This window comes from Lagopus muta, chromosome 8 (assembly GCF_023343835.1).
Source record: "Lagopus muta isolate bLagMut1 chromosome 8, bLagMut1 primary, whole genome shotgun sequence".
NCBI classification, from domain to species: domain Eukaryota; kingdom Metazoa; phylum Chordata; class Aves; order Galliformes; family Phasianidae; genus Lagopus; species Lagopus muta.
Window position 1 is genome coordinate 10,423,293 of NC_064440.1, and position 21,385 is coordinate 10,444,677.

Consider the following 21,385-nt stretch of genomic DNA (forward strand, 5'->3'; position numbering starts at 1 on the left):
CCAAACTGGGAATGGCCCAGGGACGTGGATGCAGGGCAGCTTCTCAGTCCTGTTCCATACATCTGCATGGTGCTGTGGGCTGCAGATGCCCTGAATTTCACAGACAAAACACCCATCCTTGTGTTGGACCTGGAGCAGCACCGTGGGCTACCCAGCTTCCAACAAAATGTATTTGTTAATGGGAACAGCATTTCTGGCACGTTATGGTGATTGATGCTGAGTCAATCAAGAAGCAAGCCTTAAAATGAAGTGAGATGAAGGCTTAAACACCAGGTGGAACTATCCCTGCAATGGGGATTATTGCAGGACTGAAGACTTGCATGCAGACATGCTGAAATGCACTGCCAGGCCCACCACTGCTTCCAAGGGAAGGGAGCAGAATGCTTACACTACAAAAAGGGACAGGCACTGAGGAGCAGGCACTCATGGGCTGTGATAGGTCTGAGCCAGTGGTTTTACTGCTGGTTTAACCAAATAAAAGCAATGAAAAATGCTTTCTCTATGAACATGCTATTCCAAGCCAAGATGAGGTGCTTGCCTGATTTTATTCTGTTCCATCAAGTCTTGTTTGCTTTGGCTTTTTCTTGCTTAAGACCAACACGATACGCTGTGCTAGGAGCTGCCAGCTTCAGTCATTTTCGTTGGTGTGACATTTGGTATTTCACAATTCCTGGGGGCTCTTCTTTTGAGAGTCTCAGCTTTTTTTTTTTTTTGCATTAGAACAAGTACATTATTTCCAGGTTGGGTGTGGAGAAACCTATGTGCAGCATCCAGCTTCCAAACCCAAAAGGAAAATTTAAAAAAAAAAGAAAAGAAAAGAAAAAACAAACACACAAAAAATGAAAAACCCTCAAACGTGTTATCGTTTAATCATCTGTGCTTTTCAACCACTATTCCCCTGGGGAGCCCGATGCACAGATTTTCTGCTAACAAAAGGCGATTTTACTGGAGAACAAACTCACTTCTCATCTCCGAAGCCTGGCTCACGTTCCAGTGAATTCCTGCATTGTGCATGCACAGCTCATGGTCAGAAACTGCAGGACAGAGCTGGCCTGGTGCCCAACATGTGGCCCAGTGCCCAGCACGTGCTTCCTGTGAGTCTCTGTTCCGCTGCTGTTTTCCCCTAGAAGATGCTCCTGTCTCAGTGAGAGCTTCCCCACCGGTCACCCAAAACTCACGTGAGCCTCGGCGTTCACACCAGGCTTTCCCACGGGGTGTAACATCCTCCAGATGTTAGGACCAAACCCAGCACATCCTTCTGGATCTCTCCTTTCTGCAAAGTCTCGAGGTGGCCTCCTTGCTCCGAGCTTGCGCTCAGAGGACCTGCCTACTAAAGCATTTACAGGCTGAAAAAACCCAGCAAGCTCTGGGCTGAGAAGGAAAACCAGCTCCTTTTGCCAGCACATCATGTTAAGCTTTTATATTTAAAATGACTACATAAATGAAGAAATGAAAAACAGGTCTAAGCACTTTACCAGGCAAATCCGATTTCCACTTAGGAGAATTGGATAGAATAAAGCTAAAAAAAAATTTGCTTCAAGGATGAGATTTAATTGAAAGTCCCAGCGCTGGTTCTCTGACTGCACTTGTAGGTTCAGAGAATAAACCTGCCAGCCATCAATTGTCTTAAACAAGATCATCGTTAATCCTGACTTCAGCTGTCAAAAAGAATGAGACTGCAAACTAAGAGGGCCACGAGGATAAACCCAATCATTTGTTTGTTAAATATTTGCAACATGTCATATCAATAATGGATAATAAGAAAATACTGGCCCTCCAGAGCTGATGCACAGCACAAAGCTGCGCTGAATTGCATCTAAACTGTTATCAATAGCACATTTATTATTATAATAGATGAAAAACAAGCTTTCTGGCTGAAAAACAAGATTCGAGCTTGAGCTATTTGGATGTATTCTAAATGTTGTGATTAAAATGCAGCATGAACGTTCCTTTAAAAAAAAAAAAGAAAAAGAGAAAGACTGAAAAATAGACCTGCTACAATTACATATGCCATCCAGCTCTGACTCAGTAACCTGAAAGAAAAAAGAAAACAGGGAGAATTGCATTTGTGTCCAGCCAGGCATTTCTCATCTTCAGGGCTTGATTCAGAGCCTAAGCTAACAGAGCTCTTCCTGCTGGGTCGGGATCCAGCCCCAGGCCTGAGGGTTTGAAGCAGGGAGCAGCCAGATTGCGCTGAGCTCCCTATGCAGGTCAGGGTTTGATTAAGCTCTGGCAAAGGAACCCAGCTGAAATCTGTCTTGCTCCAGTCAAAGACAACCATCATTTACGGGTGGAATTAGAAGCACAAGAAACTGTAGAAAGAGATAAAGCAGCCACCTGGGTGAAAAGGGAACAAGCTTTCGCCTCTGGAGCAAACAGCTAAGGGACCGAGGGGCCGCAGTGGCCCCTCTGTGCTACTGCATGTGTTCAAACCTGCGGGACACAATCTGCCTCCCACAGCAAGGAGAGGCTGCTTGCTGCCTCCTGCCACCCTGCCATTAAGTTCCTCTTTGTTCTGACAAAGAAGAGACTAGCGACTTAGAGCAGTCTCCTCCTAGCTCTCCAAGTAATTGCATTCTCTTATGTCTTTTAATGATAAGCCCCACAAGGCCCAAAATACTGCACGTGCAAGCCAAATTGGCCCATCAGCTCAGTTTATCAAAGGGACCTCATTCGATCTCAGTCTTTGATGAAGACAGGAGCCATCAAAGTCCACCCTACTGATTTTCTGAGTTTACTTTGCCTGCAGATCCATGGTGTGAAGGGCACTCAGCCTCCAGGCATTGCACTGCTAATGGGAAGCTGTGATGAGGAAAGCAAAACAGAGAGATAAAGGAGGAAAAACCACAGCAGAAACCTGGGACAACACTGGAAGTCTGAGCAACCTGATCTAGCTATAGATGTCTCTGTTCACTGCAGGGGAGTTGAACTAGATAATCTTTAAAAATCCTTTTCAACTCAAATAATACTCAAATAATTTCAACTCAAATTTCAACTCAAATAATGAGTGGAGGCTGAACAGGCGAGATGAACCGAACCCTATGATGGGCATCACCACGAGTAACACCATGAGACTGACCAAACCCCATTTTGGAGGCAGAAGTTCTCTTGGAGTGAACTATCACTACTAGGAGACCCAACTAGGAGATGAGAGGGTGACTGCCAGCAAGGAAACACAAGGCCAGCAGAAGACAGGAGTAAAGAAAGGCCTCCTGTGCACTCCAGACTTTCAGAAGTGAGATATTTGTTCTATACGCACTGGGAAGACTTCTCTACTCCCCCCAGTCTAGTAAGCCCATGGATGGATGGGCAGTAGGAGCTGTGTTAGTGACACCAGCAAGAGACACTGAGCAGACAGGAGCAAAAATCTAAGGAAATCATCTGCAATTCCTGGCTTAGAATCATATCTGTTGGAAGGGACCTTTAAAGGCCAACCTCCCTGGAAAGAACACAGACACCTACAGCTCAATCAGGTTGCTCAGAAATCAGGTCCAGCCTGACTTTGAGTGTCTCTAGGGATTAGCACCCACCAGCAAACTGTCTGGGCAAACTGTCCCAGTGCTTCACAAAAGGGTTTTTCAGGGGATGCTGGCAAATGAATGGCACCAGGACTAAACTGACCAAAGTATTTTATGGAAAAGCTAAAAGCCAAGCCTACTCCAAAAAAGGGAGGGGTGACAGAAGAAGACTGGAGCAGTGTTTCACATCATAGCTGCAAGCAGTGAATGTGAACACAGCAAGATATTACAAAAAAAAAAAAAAAAAAAAAAAAAAAAAAAAAGACTTTACTGTACAAAACCAGTTAGTTCTGAAGCACTCAATGGCATTTAATAGTTTTCAGCTCAATCAGAAGAGGGAACTCAGAGCTTACATTACAGCAGCTTGAGGAGCACTGTGAGGAACAAAGCACAAATCCTTACAAGTCCTTTGGTTTCAACCAGCACATACAAAAGGTGTGCAAGGAAGAGGCAGAGAGCTCCTCCAGCAGGGATGTAGAGGACTCTGCTGGCACCATGAGCTCAGGGGGTTCTTTACAGCCCTAAAGTTATGGCAGAAGATGGATGGACCATCTGCCAGTGAACAGGCAGGGCCATTTATTTATTTCATGAAAGAGTGTAGTGCTCAAAACAGCCTTTGGGGGAGGAAAAAAAAAAAAGAAGAAAAACTGTGACATTAGTTCCAAAAGAAAGGCTACAGACAGGAAAGGGCAAAATGTAAGCATTGTTCAGACTGCCTGATGCCCAGTGTGGTGTAGCAAAAGAAACCACCATCAGGACAAGTGGGCAGGAAGAAACGTCCATCCCAGATTGGTTTTCTCCCTCTTCCTCACAAGAGAAGGACTCACACATGAACTGGTGAGGCCAGGGCTCCAGAGCCTCCAGCGTAAGTGGGAGGCTGAAAGAGCAGCCCAACTATACAGACCGTACAGTCCAAACCACTCATGCAATGAGATAAATTAATCTAACAAGTAATGTTCACTTGCTTGTCATTTCATCAGCTTGGCTGCCAGTTGCTATACTGCTGGGTTCTGGTCTACAGACACTGATCGACACTGACCTGGTAAAACACAGCATGAAAAGGCCTTGAGGAGATGCAGCAGCAGCTTGACCCAGAGCTCACTAGGAGACAACTTGTTTACTTCGTTACTAACCACCCAAGATGGCAAGGAAGGAGGAGTTTAGAGCAAAGCAGTGATTTTCTTCATGCCATTTCTGTAATGTGGCACAAGCCCTACTCAAGGCAAAATATTTGAGTGCCCCCAGTTTTTGTCTTCCTGGAAAGGTGAGTGACGGCCTTACGGAACCCACAGGCAGCCCCAAGGGAAGCAGTGCTGCAGTCCATACTTTGGCAGCTTCACTGGGGATTTTGCTTTTTTTTTTTTCCAAATTGCTCAGGGAACTCAAAGGCCTCACACCATCTCCTTCTTCATGGCAGCTTTATCACACGTATTGACGTGACGGACTGGGCTAAAACCAGCTGAAACTAGAAATGTTCCTTAAACTCTGTTGTTCATGTCACAATAACAAATGTGCTAACGAGATGCAGAGGTTGGTATCATCCAAAATTCAGCAACTGTGGTATTTGCCATGAAGCTGACTTCACAGGTTTAAGCTGCTGTTGCTAGAAAACATTTCCTAGGCTGGGGAAAGAAATTCAGAACAAATAAGAGGTTGTTCTTCTGCATGTAGCCCTGGCTAAAACTACCCATTAATTGCCACTCTGTGATACACCTCGGCTAGTTCTTCTGTCCCAAGGGAAGCCCATGGGTGGTGGAACATCACCAGGAGCATAGCCTCCTCCTCCTCTTCTTCTTCCCATCACTGCACCCTTCCTTTCACTCACATTTCACTTTTACAATAAAGCTTGCATGGAGGTTACTGCTCAGGAAGACCACATCTTTCACGGACAACTCTAGCTTGAGAACCTAAAGAAATGAGTGGGCTCAATCTAATGAAAGTAAAGGTTCTGCTTGTGTAAGTGACGCTTCTTTTTACAAAAAAAAATAAATAAAAAAAATAAAAAAAAAACACAAACAAAACATAGCTTCTGGAATTATAGGACTCTATGGGGAAAGGAAGAGGGAAGAAGAGAGATGCAAACCCCTTGAGCTGCATAGCACAGCTTGCTTCCTAATAGCATTCTGGTGCCTCAGAAAAAAAGAGGTAAATTTAAGGGACTCATAGCCAAGAAGTTTTTTTTTGCAGAGTTTGAAATCTCATTTTTATGCTTATCTCATGCAAAGCTGAAAGGAAATACCACTGGCCACAATTTCAACCTGCTAAGAAGAAAAATCTGTTGGACAACAGCCAGCACAACTGAAGGGAAGTTTGCTACACTAAAGGACTCGACCAGAATCATCCTTCCACAAAACAAATACGTGTGCATCCACAATGGGGCAAATCCCTGCAATCTCCACGAAGGCTTGCACAGTGATGTGCTATTGATCTTCGTCAGCCCACTGCTGTCCCTTAGCTAGAGATGATCATGTCTGTAGGGCAGCCTCCAAAACAGCCGGTGTGAGCTTTCCCTAATCTGCCCCAGGACAAACTCCATCACTTGCTGAAAGCAACAGGCAAAGCTGGACAGACAGCAGGCTGCTGTTTTCCCCTAGGGATGCGCTCTACATCTCTACATATGCTATCACTGTTTTGGCTTCCCCTTCTGATACCAAATCAAACCATCAAAAGGAATAAGGAATACTTTCCTAAAACTGGGACTTAAGAGCTGTGCATGGCCCTGTCTCTGGGCGGTCTGTATGGAATAAAACCCCTGAGGCCTCCGTACGTTACAGAATCAGGACCCAGATCTTCAATCCTGCTGAGTCCATTTGAAGGTGGTGAAAAGGCTGCTAGGATGGAGCTGTAGCTCTAAAATAGAAGTGCTATACTGAAGGTGCCATTTTGCAACCTTGTAGCTCTTCATTACAGCCCCTAGCCTGCTCCTTGCTGGTTGTCAGCACGCTCAGGGGAAATCTTTCCAAACTGCAGTGCATTTCAATAAACGGGTCAGGTTAGCAAAGCTTTACGACCGCAGCTGAAGCAGCGAGGAATCCAAATACCAACAACCAAGCAGGCAGAGCAGAGGAGGAGGTGACTTCCAGCAGGTGACGATGAGCAGGTGGGAAGAAGAAACTCCATCAGATGGAAGAGAAACACAAGCAGAGCCTTTCACTCCTTGGAGCAATTCTCCCAAGGGGCTGCAGCAGCCCCCAGCCTCATGTTAGCACTTTATTTATAGCACTAACTTCACGTTCTTAACCTTCCCAACCGCAAACTGCAATTTTTCTCCCCACAGCATTATGGTGATGGTTTGGAACTTGGAGATGTTTGGGAAGGGACAATTTGGCATCGGGAGACTAAAAAGCAGATACAGATGACATCCTAAATGTATCTTTTATGAGTTTTGAATGCTTCCTTTAAATTAAGCTCAGAATGTGTGACAGCTTCTGGTAATGCCGCCAGTAAGGAAAAAAAACATAAAAATCAAGAGGTTTTTGAGCACACACAGTCTTAAAGATCACATCTTTGAGTACCTTGCTTTCCCTCACACCACCTCAAGCTGTGATGCACCAAGTGCTTCCCAAGGACAGTGCTCCAATGATTTCCACTGTCTTTTCACCGCAGATGCCCTCGAACATCAACACACTTCCAAATTCAAGGCTTATAAAAAATTAAATGCTCCAATAATTCTAAATTGGGTCTGTTCAGTACTACTGGAGCCTGTCCATTCCTTCCATTTGCTTTTTTTTTTTTTCTTTGTTTTGCTGGTGGGGGGAAGAAAGGACAAAATACTTTAAATTAGTGCTTCAAATTGGAAGCTGGTCAAACAGCATCATAGCAGAGTGACTCAGCAGCCTCTGAGCTGATTCGCAGCGTATCATAAAACAGGATTAGGAAAACAACAATGCCTGGAGGAGAAAGAACACACACAGATTCATGGCAAGAGAACAATATCAGAAAGGAGTGGAGGGAATAATCCCGACTTGGCTTCCGAGGAGCAGGTTGGATGACCTAATAGATGGCTTTCAATGCCCTTCATTCCCCACTTAGTCGTAGGGCTCAGCCACCCGGTTCCAGCTACCACAGCTTAATAAATGGCTCTGCATCAACTGAAGCACATTAAGCACTTCTGTGTGCACACCAGCAGCCTGTTGTCATTTGTCTGAGACCACGGTCCCCCTCTGGCACAAGACCCAGATGCTATTTCAGAGCAGGCAGGAGCTTATGCAGAACTAGTGGTGCACCCTCATGGCCATTTAGGACAGGAAGGAAAGGAAACAATCCAAGACTGCATATTCCAGTTACAAACCAAAAAGTGACGCTGTCTCAGTCTTATTCAACAATACACACGTGGCAGCAAATTAAAGCACCAGTGATGTCAAGCTAAGCATACTCCTTAGCACAGTCCCGTTCAGGGTGGAAACCAAGCAAGTATTTCATGATATGTTCAATGCCAAGTTGGAAGAGGAAAGCATCATTAAAAATCTATTCTCTGGGAACCTGAAGACCCTATTGACAGCCTTTTTGTAAATTAGGCCACACTTGTCACAGCTGCAGCCTTGGGGTGACAGAGGAAGGCAGGGACTGTCCAAGGAGTTTTACTAGATTGGCAATGGTTGAAACAGTTTGAATGCAGAACAAGAAAATTCACAGCTTCATGCAAGCAAGAAAAAAATCAGATAATTCTCACAATTCTGCTAAAATACCTACATACCTACATGGGTAGAGAGACAGAAATCAGGTAGGAAAAGAAAAATCTCATATGCCACAGTATCCTTTTGTAGATTGAAAAAAGATTGTAAAGTGCTTCCTTGTTTAAGTCACTGTAGGATGCCTGGAATTTTATAGAAACTGCTGCAGTGTGTCTCCCAGTGGAGAATAACTGAAGCATGAGATGAGAAAACAGCCATACCCTAAACTTGCAGCGGCAGGAACTGTTAAAGGAAACGTCCAATATAGACTTTATATACAGAAAGACTACAAGTAACAGCTTGGATTCCTAAAGTACAAAAATGTAAACCAATTCTCTAATCATGTCTAATCAAAGAATGCTATCAGTTGCTGCAGACTTCTAAGAAGTACTGTATATCAGAGAGATGGTAGAATGCATATCTTGTTCAGTGGTGCTTTGGGAATAGCTTAGCCTGCAGCATTTAATTCCCTGTTATTACTTCTGGGCCTGGAGGTGAAAGTCATAAATCAGGACCAAACATAATTTGCAGTAATGGGGTGAAATACTCATAAAGAGAGTTACACGGTGTAATTTTGGGGGATTGTAACTCTTCCAGTCTTTGATGACTGCAGTAAAAAATAGCAAAAACAACAAAAAAAATCTTCCATCTGTAGCATCTATTCTTCGCTGATCCCACATGGGATTTTTCATCCTTTTCTCCAAGCATCTCTACCTTTTGCTGGCATGCCCTCCACCCTTCCTCTCTGCTGCCCTAAATATATACTTAAAAGAAAATCATAGGAAAGCATTCCTTGCTTAGAAAGAAGGGCAGGTTCTAAATTCCATTGACTTCACTTATATGGGAATTCAATACCACAGAACTTTTCCCAGGGAATTTTGTTCAGATTTCAGGACCCTCTACTGTTTTTTAGAGGGCTACTTTGTCCCATTTAGATGGCAGCTACATTCTGAGTAATAAAGACCACAGTACTATAAAATAACATCATCTCCATTCTTCCCTACCATCTACTGAGTTAAAAATTATTTTTAAAAAATTTTAAAAAAAGAGAGAAAGAAAGAGAGAGAAATAGATAGAAAAAGAAAAAGAGTGAGAAAGAGAGAGAAAGAGAGGAAGAGAGGAAAACAAAGAAAGAAGGGAAAGAAAGAAAGAAAGATAGAAAGAAAAAAAGATCCCAACCCATAATGTGTTAGAGCTTTGTTTTCTGAGTAACAAGACTAATCATGTTTCCTCTATTTGGGGTCTCTCTCTTCTCTTCCTTTTCTTCTAGGTCCTCTGGATCCACACTGACATAGAAATATCCCATGATGGAGAAAATAATGCACACAGCAAAGAGCAGAACAGTGAACAAGACAAATTCAGCCCACTAGGAAAGAGAAAAAGAAATAAAACAGCAAGTCAGGGAACACCAGTCTCCCAGTCCAGAGGATTTCTCTGCACGTCCAAGTGCTTTTCAAAGTGCTGGGTGAAAGCTTTCCAGCACCTAAGGTTTCTCACTGTTTTCTGGTAAATCATGTATATGTAATGTAGTTATGTAAATATGAACATGTGTGATATACCTCAACACAAGTCAGTTACCCATGGGCTAGTTTCACTAAACCTCTTCTTACAAATCTGCCCTGGCTGGCACATGCCTGCCTGGGCTTTTTGCCCACAAGATGCCTTTGAGACAGGCAGTTTGCTGTGAGCCAGAAACAAGCCCCAGTTCACACCTTCATGTCATCATCCCAGAAGCTTTGCAGCTTGGAAGAAACAACTTCTGCACCACAGCCTCCCCATGCAGAGCCCAGTATCGCAGGGATACAACAGGCAGCTGGCCCTCACAGAATCAGGCAAGCTGCTTTTGGTATGCAGCAGCAACACATGGCTGGCATTGTGTCCCAGCTCCAGGTCCAAAAAAAGTCTGCTTGCCTAAAGCTGAGTTCCAGCACTATTAGCACAGCACAGCAGTATTACTGTTGTTGAAAGGCCCAGGAAAGACCATTGATCCAGAGGGCAATGCTGAGGGCTATGCAGAACCCTGGCTGGGAGACAGCTGGGGCATGTTGGAGCCTGGGGCTGGGTAGAGAAACTATGCCTCCAGGGCACAGGCATCCAGAAACACCATCCAGGGCCTGTTCTAAAGCATTAGCTTTGTTTTACAAGCAGAACCATACCTGTGCCATAGGTGCAGCCTGGGCAACAACAAGCACAAGGGTATTCCCAACAGCCACTGTGAGCAGCCAGCCTGCTTGCAGCACTGACTTCATGCTGGCTGGAGACTGAAAAGGGAAGAAGAGTCTGGTCAGTGGCTGTCATGCTGTGCCCACATCCCTCTACCTAGCCTACGAGAAAATGGTGGAATTTTTTATGTGTCTCCTTCGCAATTAAGTCCTACAGCTGCATACAAAGAGGTTTCAAAACAAGTCATTCTAGAGGACACATGGAGAAGGAAGTAATGGTTGCTGTTGCAGATCTGGATTCTGATCACCCCCAACCCAGATCATCTACTGTAAGATCAGGAAGACTGGAGACCCACGCAAAAAGCTCTGAAGCTTGAAGCCTGGTGCCATGTGTCTGCACATCTTTGGAAAATACTGGATCTTGATGTTAAGCTTCCTGCCAACCTCAAATTATCCATATCTCACAACAGATTGTCCCATGGATTAATGCCTCACATTAATAAATATCTGCAGTTTACTCCAAAGATAGATTTGAGTAGCTTCAGCTTTTTGATCTTGCAATGTCTCAGTCCTCTCCACTCACAAACCTTCACCCCAGACAACCTAGTGTACCACAATCAGATTCTCATAAACCCTTAGACCCCCTTCAGTCTCTCAGTTTAAAGCAGGTTCCAAGCCTCATGCAACCTTGGCAGACGTGGGAATAAATCCTGAAGTCTAATTAAGCCCCTTATCTTCAAGTGGAGTACCTGAGAATAGGAGAAGGCCAGACCCGTAATGGAGAACATCACTTCTCCAGCAGATATTAATAAGTATTGTGGTAATTGCCAAGCCATATGGACGTTGTTGGCTTTGATGTCTTCTGACTTCCACGTCTGAACCGCACCTGCAGACACCTAGCAGGAAAATAAAGGAACATCAATTAGCTGCTGAAAGATCAGATCCTTCCTAGACTGGACTACAGAGAATTAAGATGAAGCTTAAAGCAAAGACAGAAGCAAAGCTCTGACCTGGAAGTGAAACTGTGGGTCTGATCTCTGCCACATCCAAGCCTGTTGGGAGTAGGCTGACTCCTACTGCACAACATGAAAATATCCCAGCTACCTCCTGTGCCACAAGATCTTCAAGATTTATTGCAAAATGGCAAGCTGCCTTCTTTACCGGTGTTAGGAAAAGTCTGTGTGGTACTTTTATGGAGCCTGTTACCTGCTGATGACACCAGAGCCGGAATGGGCAAGAGGATAAATGCTCACTCCCTCCACATGACCACTATTTGCATTCCGTCGGCACTGTATAACTCCCCAACTATAGCATCAACACCCAAACATAACCAGTTCAGGAATTCTAAGAGTAGCAAAAACTTCCCCACATCAGGTATATTGAGACAGTTACAGTGTCTGTATTCCTAATTCCTTTTGTTTGCTTTTCTAGGTGTAATTAATACTGCCTCTGATGTGCAGAGAAGCAGAGAGAGATTTGAGTAGCAGCCAGGCAATCATTAGGCTAAAATGCCTTCAGGCAGGAAACCTAGTGTTTAAGGAGAGTACATGGGAAAATACTAGGGATGTTTATGAGATGTACTTAATCACCATGCAGGGAGGCAAATCAAGAGAGTGTAATTTAGAAGGCTAAAAGGGGTGAGAGGAGAGCTGTGCACTGCTCTTTTGCCCAAAGGAAATGTCACAAGTACTATACTACAACTGCACACTGAAGAAGGCTGGGAAGGCACTATTTCCATGATTTAAGTATTACAGTTCAGCTATATTAGCAGCCTAATATATTGCTTTCTTGGTTCTTCTATACTTCACTCTCAGCTGAGTAGGAGAGCATGGTACAAATCATTGCAGTAATTAAAAATTATCTTGGCCTGGAGCAAACTAACTCTCTACAGAAGGATGAAAGCACAGGGCAAGAGATGGAAAAACAGAGGGTCAGAAAGATTAAAGGACCGCACAGCGCCATAGGGTCTGAGGCACAGAGCCACCCCTAAGCATCCATGGAGGCAGCAGGGGCTTTGAGATGAGACCACAAAGTGGGGTCCTTGCCCACACCCATTTGGAATGCATCTACCTCTCCTACCTCTCCTCTACACTCAGCTGTATTACTCGAAGCTTGGTGATAATATTCTTAGTCTCATATTCTCTATGCAACTACTCTACTCAGCTTCTCATCCAGGGAAAGAGGTGTGCAGCCATAGAAGTAGGGACTGGCCAACATCGCTTCAAGTGTGCATGTGTTTTGTGTACATAAATCTCCACACTCAAAGATGGCAGCATCTGCCTGTTCTCTCCAGGACTGTGCATCCTATTCCAGCTACAGGAGGAAAAATGTAAAAAAAAAAAAAAAAAAAAACAACAAACAAACAAAAAACCAAACAGGTGTTAGGCAGCTATGCTTTTCCCCTCTACGTATTTGGATTCCACAGACATAAACAGCTCCCATTAGTTGCCCAACAGGGAGATGTTCCTGCCAGGGAATAGCTGACAGCACTTTGCTCTGCTCATCACAACACAGTAGTCAAAGCCCCAAAGGGCAGCTCAGCAGCGTGTCCTGTCAGACCTGGTTTGTAAGCGTGCCTGTGCAGTGGGAAGGTTAAAATGGGCACTAAGACAGTTACATTGATCTCCGTGGCTCTTGCCAGCTGGACCAGTCAGAGCAGTGCCTCTAAGAAGCTGGCAGGCAGGCAAAGGATTCCACCCTCTTTGGTTGACACTTCTGGGTTGTTTGGAAAAGCATGCCTTGACTTCACACTAGTCTCCAAATGAGCTGTACAGTGAGAGTGAGAGGAGGAAAAGGAGATACATAACCTCATCCACCTCTCTCAACACTTTGCTCCTCTTCTTCCTGTGCAAAATCCACATGCCTTGAAAGATCAACTTTCAGATCAGTAAGTAAAACATGAGGGTGTAGCAGACTGTTTTTGCAGAGTTTCTCAAGTGTGAGATGTTACCAGGTACTGTAGTTTTAGAGGTCACAGGCAGCATTAGCTCTTGGCAGTGTGCTGGGTCAATGTTAACCAAACAAGGATGGTGTGATACCAGCATAAACTGCATGTCACTTGATTTTCTAAGGAGGATTTCCATCAAGCAAAAGACATTGCTTCTTGTTTAACTGGTGAGACTTGACAAGATCACAGTGTAAGGTGGAATGACCACCCACCCCCTTTGCTTTTATAGTTGCCATAATCTTTTCCTGGATAGCCTTCAAATGGCTATTGCCTCAGTCTCACAAAGTGGAGAAAGCAAGAGAGTCACCAACGTACGAGGAAAAACACTGCCAGAGACTAGAGCAGAACGAGCTTGTTACCAACACAGGATCACTTACATTAGTTATCACAACAGTGTACGATGCACCAAAGTCAAGCAGCCCTAGGTCCAGGGTGAATTCCCCAGTTTCAGTTATGCATTTTCCATTATCATATCTAGATACAAGGATGAAGTACAGCATTTTCTGGTTAGTCTCAGACAAAGAGCACAGAGTAGAGCAATCAAAAATGCCCCTACAATGGGCAAGAGAGGATGTATAATGTAAAGCTGCAGTCAGGTTTATGTCAGAGGATCCCTAGAGTTCTTGCCATCTCTTCCTTCCAGGAACACTTAGGCACTGACTAGAGTTCACCCAATGACCCAGGCTATTGCTAATGTTTTGAAATGCTGATTCTTCCAAGCAATCTCAAAAATTTCCAGCAAAAAGAGAACTAACTTCTCTCTCTCTCTCTTTTTTTTTTCCCCAGCCTTATTTTTCTTCCAAAATTTTATTCACTCCTTCTAGGAACTGTGGGCCCCGCAAGTTAGCCAGGCTCAGAGAGTCTTCAGGATATCAGAGATACACTCCCACAAGCCATAGTGTTTCCTTTCAATAGAGCAAATTAGCCTTCTTATTTGTTCTTAAATTTTGGATTGCCACAGTGGTTGATGCATCCACCTAAACTGCAGCCATAAATACCTTGGATGGAGCTTCTGGAGAGAAAAGCCAGGAGGCTTTTGAAACATTGCAGAGGCCAGAAACGTCTTACATGAGCCAAGTCTTGTGCTGCCAAACCACGGCCATATGCACCCCCAGTCTATCAGCCCAGCCTACAAGGCCATGGATGTTAGATGTTACCAGCCCACATGATGTCGTCAGCTCACATACCAGCACTTTGTCATGTGGAATATGAATTGTTCCTTCTCTGAGAGCATCCTAACACTAAAAGCTTGGACCTGAGAGAATACCAAAATAGAGCAGGTGCCACATGGCAGAGAGACTTTTCCATCTTCGACTTCATTCTGCTGACAGATGCACAGATGGCCTCTCAATAACTTCTCATAATTCTTCACTCCAGCTCCACATACAGTGTAACTGCTCAGAGAAAGTTAAGTTCTGTACATGGACTTCTTCAAAAAGATTTTGGATTCCTGATATTCTATTTACCTAGCTCTAAGAAAATTCCAATCATTACCTCAATTAGAACATCATTACACTCATGTCAAAGGAATAATGCTTCCAAGCAATAATGTTTCCCTGATTATGTTATCTTACCAAACCAACAACTGCTACAGGAAGGAAGCTATTCCAGACACAGTTAAGAACTTGAATCTATTCAGCAACATATTATGCACAGAGAAACTGATCCCCTATCCTTCGGCTTGGATGCTTTGCAAAATAAATGCATGGTTCTTCTGTACACACACAAGTGGCCTAGAGTAACTGCTGCTCTGCACAGAGCTGATTATTCTGCTTTTTTTGTTTGCTTGTTTTTTTACAAACATCTGCCACACAATCAAATGCCAAGAGCACTGCAATTAAGTTTCTGCTCTTTGCATGAAAAAAAAAAAAAAAAAAAAAAAGCCCTATGGTGCTCAAGGAAGGGCTTCAGTGAGGACCTTCAGCACAGCAAGGGAAACTTACGTGTCCCTCTCTACCAGCGAGTACCCAGAAACATCACAGTTTCTCTGAACAGATATGAACTGTTTGCTGTCAATGGTGAGGTTGACATCTTGGCTCAAACCGTTAATGAATCTGCAAAGAAAGCATATTATTAGGCTGTCAGACAGGGCAGGAAAAGTAAAACATGAATCACTTAAAAGAAGTGCACTCTCTCCCAAAGCATTCTGTCTCTCCATAAGGTTATGACAGTTTCTCCTGCAAGCCACCAAAGTATCAGCCTGACTCAATGCCTAGGCTTTCAATATAAAACTATTTTTCCTACTGCTATGTAATTTTACTCTCTCTGTGCAAAGAGAGCTCTTATTTGTGTGTGTGAGAATGAACTTACCAGCAATCTCTTCTCAGACACATTCATAGATTCTTTTATATCTGTTCAAGAGGATAGAACCCCACCCCCAGGAAACTATAAAGGTGTGTGTCCTGATGAGCGTGTGCACTGTGCTGCCATACTTTCCAAGGAGTTTCTAATCGCAAGAAAGAGTTTTCTAGCAATATATTTTCATCATCAACAAACTTTCATGGGAAAACAGAGGTTTGGGCCTGTTAGCGAAACCAAAAACTTTTCATACGATCCATGATTTTAAGAATTTTGGTTTTCAGTTGTTAACATAGAAGGGAGTCCTAAAGGTAGTAATATGCTCAACAAAAGTAACTTCAGTGGAAAAAAAGAACATTCTCCTAGTTAAATCTCCTCAGAAATTTTTTAACGGAAATGTTTGAGATTCTGTCAAAAGATGCTGACAGAAAAATGGAAGAGTTTCTGACAGGAGGTATTAATCAAGTCTCCTAGGTGGTGTTCAGGCAGCAGAAAACTTCACAGGTGCAGGTCTAAGAAGATACTGCTCTCATTTTATCTGATTAGTTTGCTTTTGTACAGGAAGTTGGACAAGATAAGTGATCATCACAGGTTGCAGAGGACAAATGGCAACAGCTCCCTTCCAGATTGCATCTTCCCCTTCTTTCCCAACATGGCGGGCCATGGTGAGATCACCCTTCCAAAGGAGGAGATCTTTTATGCTGCCATCTCAGCCCAGACAATCCTAGGCAGTAGATGGCAATACAGTTCAGTTCTGCACAGCAAGACTGGGAGGTCAGTGTCTGCAGCTGACACCTGAATCGTTTCTTGCAGGAAGAGCATAGGATAGATTCTAACCCAAGAACATCTGGGCTACATTACTTACAGTTTGAATTAGACAAAAGCAGTTTTTCTCAGCCCACCACCCTTGATTCCTAAAAAAAAAAAAAAAAGAAAAGAAAAAGAGCCATTCATACCTAACTGCTGCCAAACCATTTTCTGGCTTTGTTTTCAAGTCTGTAATCTAAAGTGGAAGGAAAAAAAACGAAGAAAATCACATATATGAATTAATACTGCCTTATAAACAAGATGTAACAGAAAATACTAGTGCCAGTGGAATGACATGTTGCAAAGCCAATGGGACTGACTGTATCTCACTAAAGCTTTGCATCACGCTACAGAAGTGAAGTCCCAGTACAGTGAAACCAATGGCAAAATTCCAAAGGTTTAACATGAGATTATACATTTTTTCTAATACAGGCTACAGAATTTCAACGAATTATCCTTCTACTAAGGCTTGCAACACTCTCTAACAAAATGATTTGTCTTGATCTGGAAATAGCAAGAGAGCACTATCCACATTAGCCTCTTCCAATGATTAGTTACAATTAAACTTGAGCACCACGCTCCTATGAAAACCAGCAAATAGCTGAACTTCCAGAGCTTGATTCTTGGTTTACTCATCATCTCCACAGAGCCTAAAGCCAATAGGGAATGTTAGGTTGCAATTCTGATCAACATCTACAGCTTATAATTTTCCTGACACTTAGAGAGAAAAATATCACACAGTGCAGGCAGAGAGCAGGAGACACCAGGATGCACTGAGCTGTTTTATGGTCACAGTCTTTGCAGGCTCATCCTTGAAATTGCAGCGTGGTTGGGTACACTGGGGACTGACAGATCTCCTTAAGATCACAGCTGGGGCATCAATTGGAAAGTTAAGCTATACCTGCTTGAGAAGGGTTTACTTGGTGCACAATGCTGAGAATAAAGACAATAGATACGCAGCCCCTGCCCTGAAGGTTGTATTTCACACAAAAAGAATACAGTCAGTTTCATAGCTGGTTGAATTCCATGGTTGTACCCACACAGCCCTTTCTCTGTGCTTTCTTTGCGATGTAAAACCCTGATCTTCTAAGACTAAGGATCCAGAACTACAGCATCCCTATGAAAAGGCCACTGCATTTCAGTGCAATATGCTGATCCACAAATAATATATGCCCTAAGTAACAAATAGCCACAGTGAATAACAAATTTCAGAGCAATAAATAATAAACAACACTGTTTCTTTCAGTGGGAGGCTCATGGGGATTAACACACTAGCTCGCTGCAGGCAGGACTGACAAATTATTATTCGCGTTCAGCAAAGATCCCCAGAGCTCTCAAATTCATTTCCTGCCCACTCAACCACCCACAAAGGAGAAGAAACCAATTTCAGACTGGCTTCTTCCAGGAAAACATGAGCAAAAGGCCAAACCCACCTTGGGGTTGAGGGAGGCTGGGACTACTCCAGGATAAGCCCTGCAACACAACAGTGATGCCACTGCCATCCTCATCTTGCAGTGCTGCAAAGTGTCATTTACTAAACTGCTTTCCACACCTCTCCTGTCGTCAGCTGACAATGACAGCTCAACAGCATCAGCCAACAACACAGAGCAGAAATCTGCCCGCGCTGAGGGTAGGAATTAATTCAAACACAGGTTAGATAGCTGGGGCAGCACAGAGAGCTACAGAAGCTCAGAGATTACTTTGCTTCAGTCTGTCTCAGGCTTTCTTTCCATGGAGACAGTATGAAAATCACTGTATGAATATCAATTTCTAAGGGAAACGGCACACCATCATCAGGGTTTCAGGGAAACCTAAGAACATTGTGTGAAAATGAGCCCCAAGTTCCAAAACATTAAAAAAAAAAAAAAAAAAAAAACAGCCTCAGGGAAAAAATTAATTCTTAAAACTCCTCATTTTTAAAACCAGTTACATATTTCTACTATACTATATTGAATGCTTATGCACTGACAACACTGCAAGGTAGGAGGCTGAGAAATTGCAAAGAAAATAGGCACTTTAGCATAAGGACAGATTCTAATGCCATTCACACATACATACACAACTACCTCAATGCAGAATGACACCATTCATTTTAAAAGTGTTTCTTGGGATACAGCTGCACATAAAAGATATCAGAATCTAGCCCTATATACCCCACGTATGTCTCTATAATTATTGCAGCAATACACAAAAGTCCAAACACAGCTCTGCTGCAGAGCTGGAAATGAACTTAATCATTTATTCTGTTCAGCAAAACAAATTGGTCTTCTGTGCATTTTCACTAAACGCTTGTAATAACTGCACCACGAATCATTCCTCTGATGCTTTTACTCCATGCCCAGCCCTAGAGCCTCTTTAACATCTTTGCTTTATAGAACCATCTTTTGGGGAAAATCTCAGGCTCTTTGCTTCCTCAGCTTTTGCAAGCTCTGCTGCCCAGCAGGCACGCTGCTGCTGTCCCACTACAGCATTCACTGGATTAAAGTGTTCCCAGCATCTCTCAGATGCCATAATGCCTCTATTAATCAACCAGCAGAAATGTGCACAGACTCAGTGCTGCTAGCTAAGAAGCCAGGCTTGGAGCATCTGAGAGTAATCAGACAGACATCACAACGGAGCAAATGAATTAATAAGCCTATTACCCCATTACCCATTGTATCATCGCAACCATTAAATTAATACTGTATTTACACTTCGCTCCCACACTCACTAAGCGACTTGATAGGCTTCCTTCCGCCTCAAAAACAATTAAACTGTACACTGATTTTTCCTTCACGGTGTAGTTAAAAGCAAGAGACGATCCTTGATGTTGCAGGATGAAATGAAGGCTCTGCTGCTCTCCATTCAATATTAAACGTGAGTACTCATCTGGGTTCTGTGAATAAAACAAACTTAGTTATTTGCTTTTTTTCATGTGATAAAGGATCTTGCTCTTCCCACCAAGTGCAACCCTACCATCTCTTCATGGAATTCTCTAAAAGGTGGTTAACAGTCAAAGCTGGTGAAAAGCTTTCCTTCTGCATCAAAAGACCTACATCAACCTATAGGCTTCAGGCTGGTCAAGTCAGAGCTTGGAGCAGTTTCTTCTGGAAGATGTAACTCAAACACCAAAGAACCTTCTGCACATGTAGCTACCCTTTCCCTGGCCCCAGTCTGCCTCAATGGGACTCCATCTAGAATGTGGCAGGCAGCTGGAGGCCAATGGGCTGCCATTCTGGCTCCCAAACTAGGCTGACCTGAAGTCATCTGGAAGCTGAACTGGGAAACAAATTGCAGTGCCCATACCCAGCTTTGTGCCTTCCCATTTTTCTTCTCCTTTGCAGGTAAATACTTTTCATATGCCGTTCAGAGCCCAACAGCAATGCTTAGTTAGTATTTTAGCACTGAGAGATGCCAGCTGAATGCCTCATACTGAGACATTTATCCTTTATTCCTAATTCTAGGACAATATCATTAGACATTCCTCCCTTTGTCAAGGAAGTACTTCTCCAAACCTTCCACTTCTATCTGGTTGGAGATGGTATGCTCCACCTCTAAAGTCATTCCCATGCACTTCTAAGAGGCTGGAGAACAAGTCATAGCATCTGTGATCTTTATTGGAAAATGCCGGAAAAAAGCCCACCCTTTTTCAATGGGATGCAGGTCAAGCCTTCCATCCCCACACATGTACTTACCTGGAAAGCCTCCACTGGCTGCTGAAATAGGTTCTGGTCTTGGATTGTCACTTGAACTGGGTTCTTTGCCAAATTCAGGACCTGAATTAAGCTTTCTTTTGGGACGAGTTGAGGCATATCGGTTTCCTAATTAAAATAAAAGGCTTTAAGTGCCATCCATATGCTTTATTAGCACTTTAATAACTTCATTTTCAGTTATAATAGTCTTCCTCTCTGTAATGACACTTTTCCATCCTTTCCTCATCAGAAGTTGCGCTGAGTGAAAACTGAACATAAATCTTACGTGGGGGGGAATCTCCTAATAGTTCAATAGCCAACCTGCCAACCTTCCCAAAGACTGCCCTTGCATCACCGAATGTACAGGCTGCACAGCTGCTGAGCAGGTAGAACAACATCCCTGCTTTCACTGTGCAGCTCACAAGTGCCATATCAGAAAGGAAAGAATTCTATGACCAGAATAATTATTTTCCCAGACTGCTCAGCCAGAAGCTAAGTTTTGAAAATCCCAGTCCAGCTCCATGACTGTAAATGGTGCTTTTGCATCACTTGACACCATGCTTCATGCCAAGCGCAGATCTCACTTCCTGTTTTCTAAGAAAGGAAAAACAATGCCTGCAGTACAGAGGAACCTCATTCTGTCAGGAATCATTTCCTAGAAAAAGAACTTCAATATCAGCCTTCTGCTATCTGCAATCTAAAGCCATTAATTACCTTTTTTTCCTCACATTCTTTTAATAAGTAGTTGCCAGGAATACTTCAGAACTATTATTTTTTTCCATTTTATCCTGTAATTTGGGAATGGCAAGCAGGGTAGCTTGAACCTAGCTTGGAGGAGAGATACTGTCAGAAAAGACAAGGTGTCACTATCTTCCATGAACCCATAGCTGCACTGGACCAACAGCCCCTGTATGAGTACCCAGCAAATCTCATTACTGCAACTTTTCATTTGCACTGCCCAAAGTGGGCTGCCATATGCTGCTCTTTGCTAGAGCTTTTAATGGCTTTCAGGGTAAAATTCCCATGCAGAGTAGGAAGAGCCTCTAACTCACTGTGTCCCTACCCTTAGGAGCTGCCCACAGCCAGAGCAGGCTTTCAGTGCCCAGAGAGAGCTGCTGTGGCTGACAACTAGAGCATTTTTTCACTCATGAAAAAAGATCAGAAAGGAGAGCTGAACCCACAGTCTTTTTCCAGTAGGAGGTCTGTCAATGGATTCACCTGAAGAACTTGCAAATGTTAATCCAGGGCTGTGTGCCAGCCACTCTGTAACAGAACACTTTAAGTATACATGGAAGCTTTAAAAATTAAT

General features: G+C 43.4%; 1 protein-coding gene across 9 annotated transcripts in view; it reads right to left on the reverse strand.

Annotated features, from left to right (window-relative positions):
* Positions 1–6,324: 6,324 nt before the first annotated feature.
* The window catches only part of SLC15A2 (solute carrier family 15 member 2), a 42,960-nt gene continuing 27,899 nt past the window's right edge, over positions 6,325–21,385 (reverse strand). For 6 of the 9 annotated variants that reach the window (XM_048953855.1, XM_048953859.1, XM_048953852.1 and 3 more), the window contains 9 exons: positions 20,080–20,205; positions 19,116–19,280; positions 16,555–16,601; positions 15,244–15,354; positions 13,678–13,774; positions 11,364–11,562; positions 11,103–11,249; positions 10,348–10,452; positions 9,444–9,557 (listed from right to left, as the gene is read on the reverse strand). In XM_048953855.1, coding sequence (XP_048809812.1) covers positions 9,550–9,557; positions 10,348–10,452; positions 11,103–11,249; positions 11,364–11,562; positions 13,678–13,774; positions 15,244–15,354; positions 16,555–16,601; positions 19,116–19,280; positions 20,080–20,205 — 1,005 coding nt within the window. In that variant the 3' untranslated portion in view covers positions 9,444–9,549. Of the gene's footprint in view, positions 9,558–10,347; positions 10,453–11,102; positions 11,250–11,363; positions 11,563–13,677; positions 13,775–15,243; positions 15,355–16,554; positions 16,602–19,115; positions 19,281–20,079; positions 20,206–21,385 lie in introns of those variants that run through there. The other 3 variants (XM_048953853.1, XM_048953854.1, XR_007378688.1) reach the window with 3 other exon arrangements.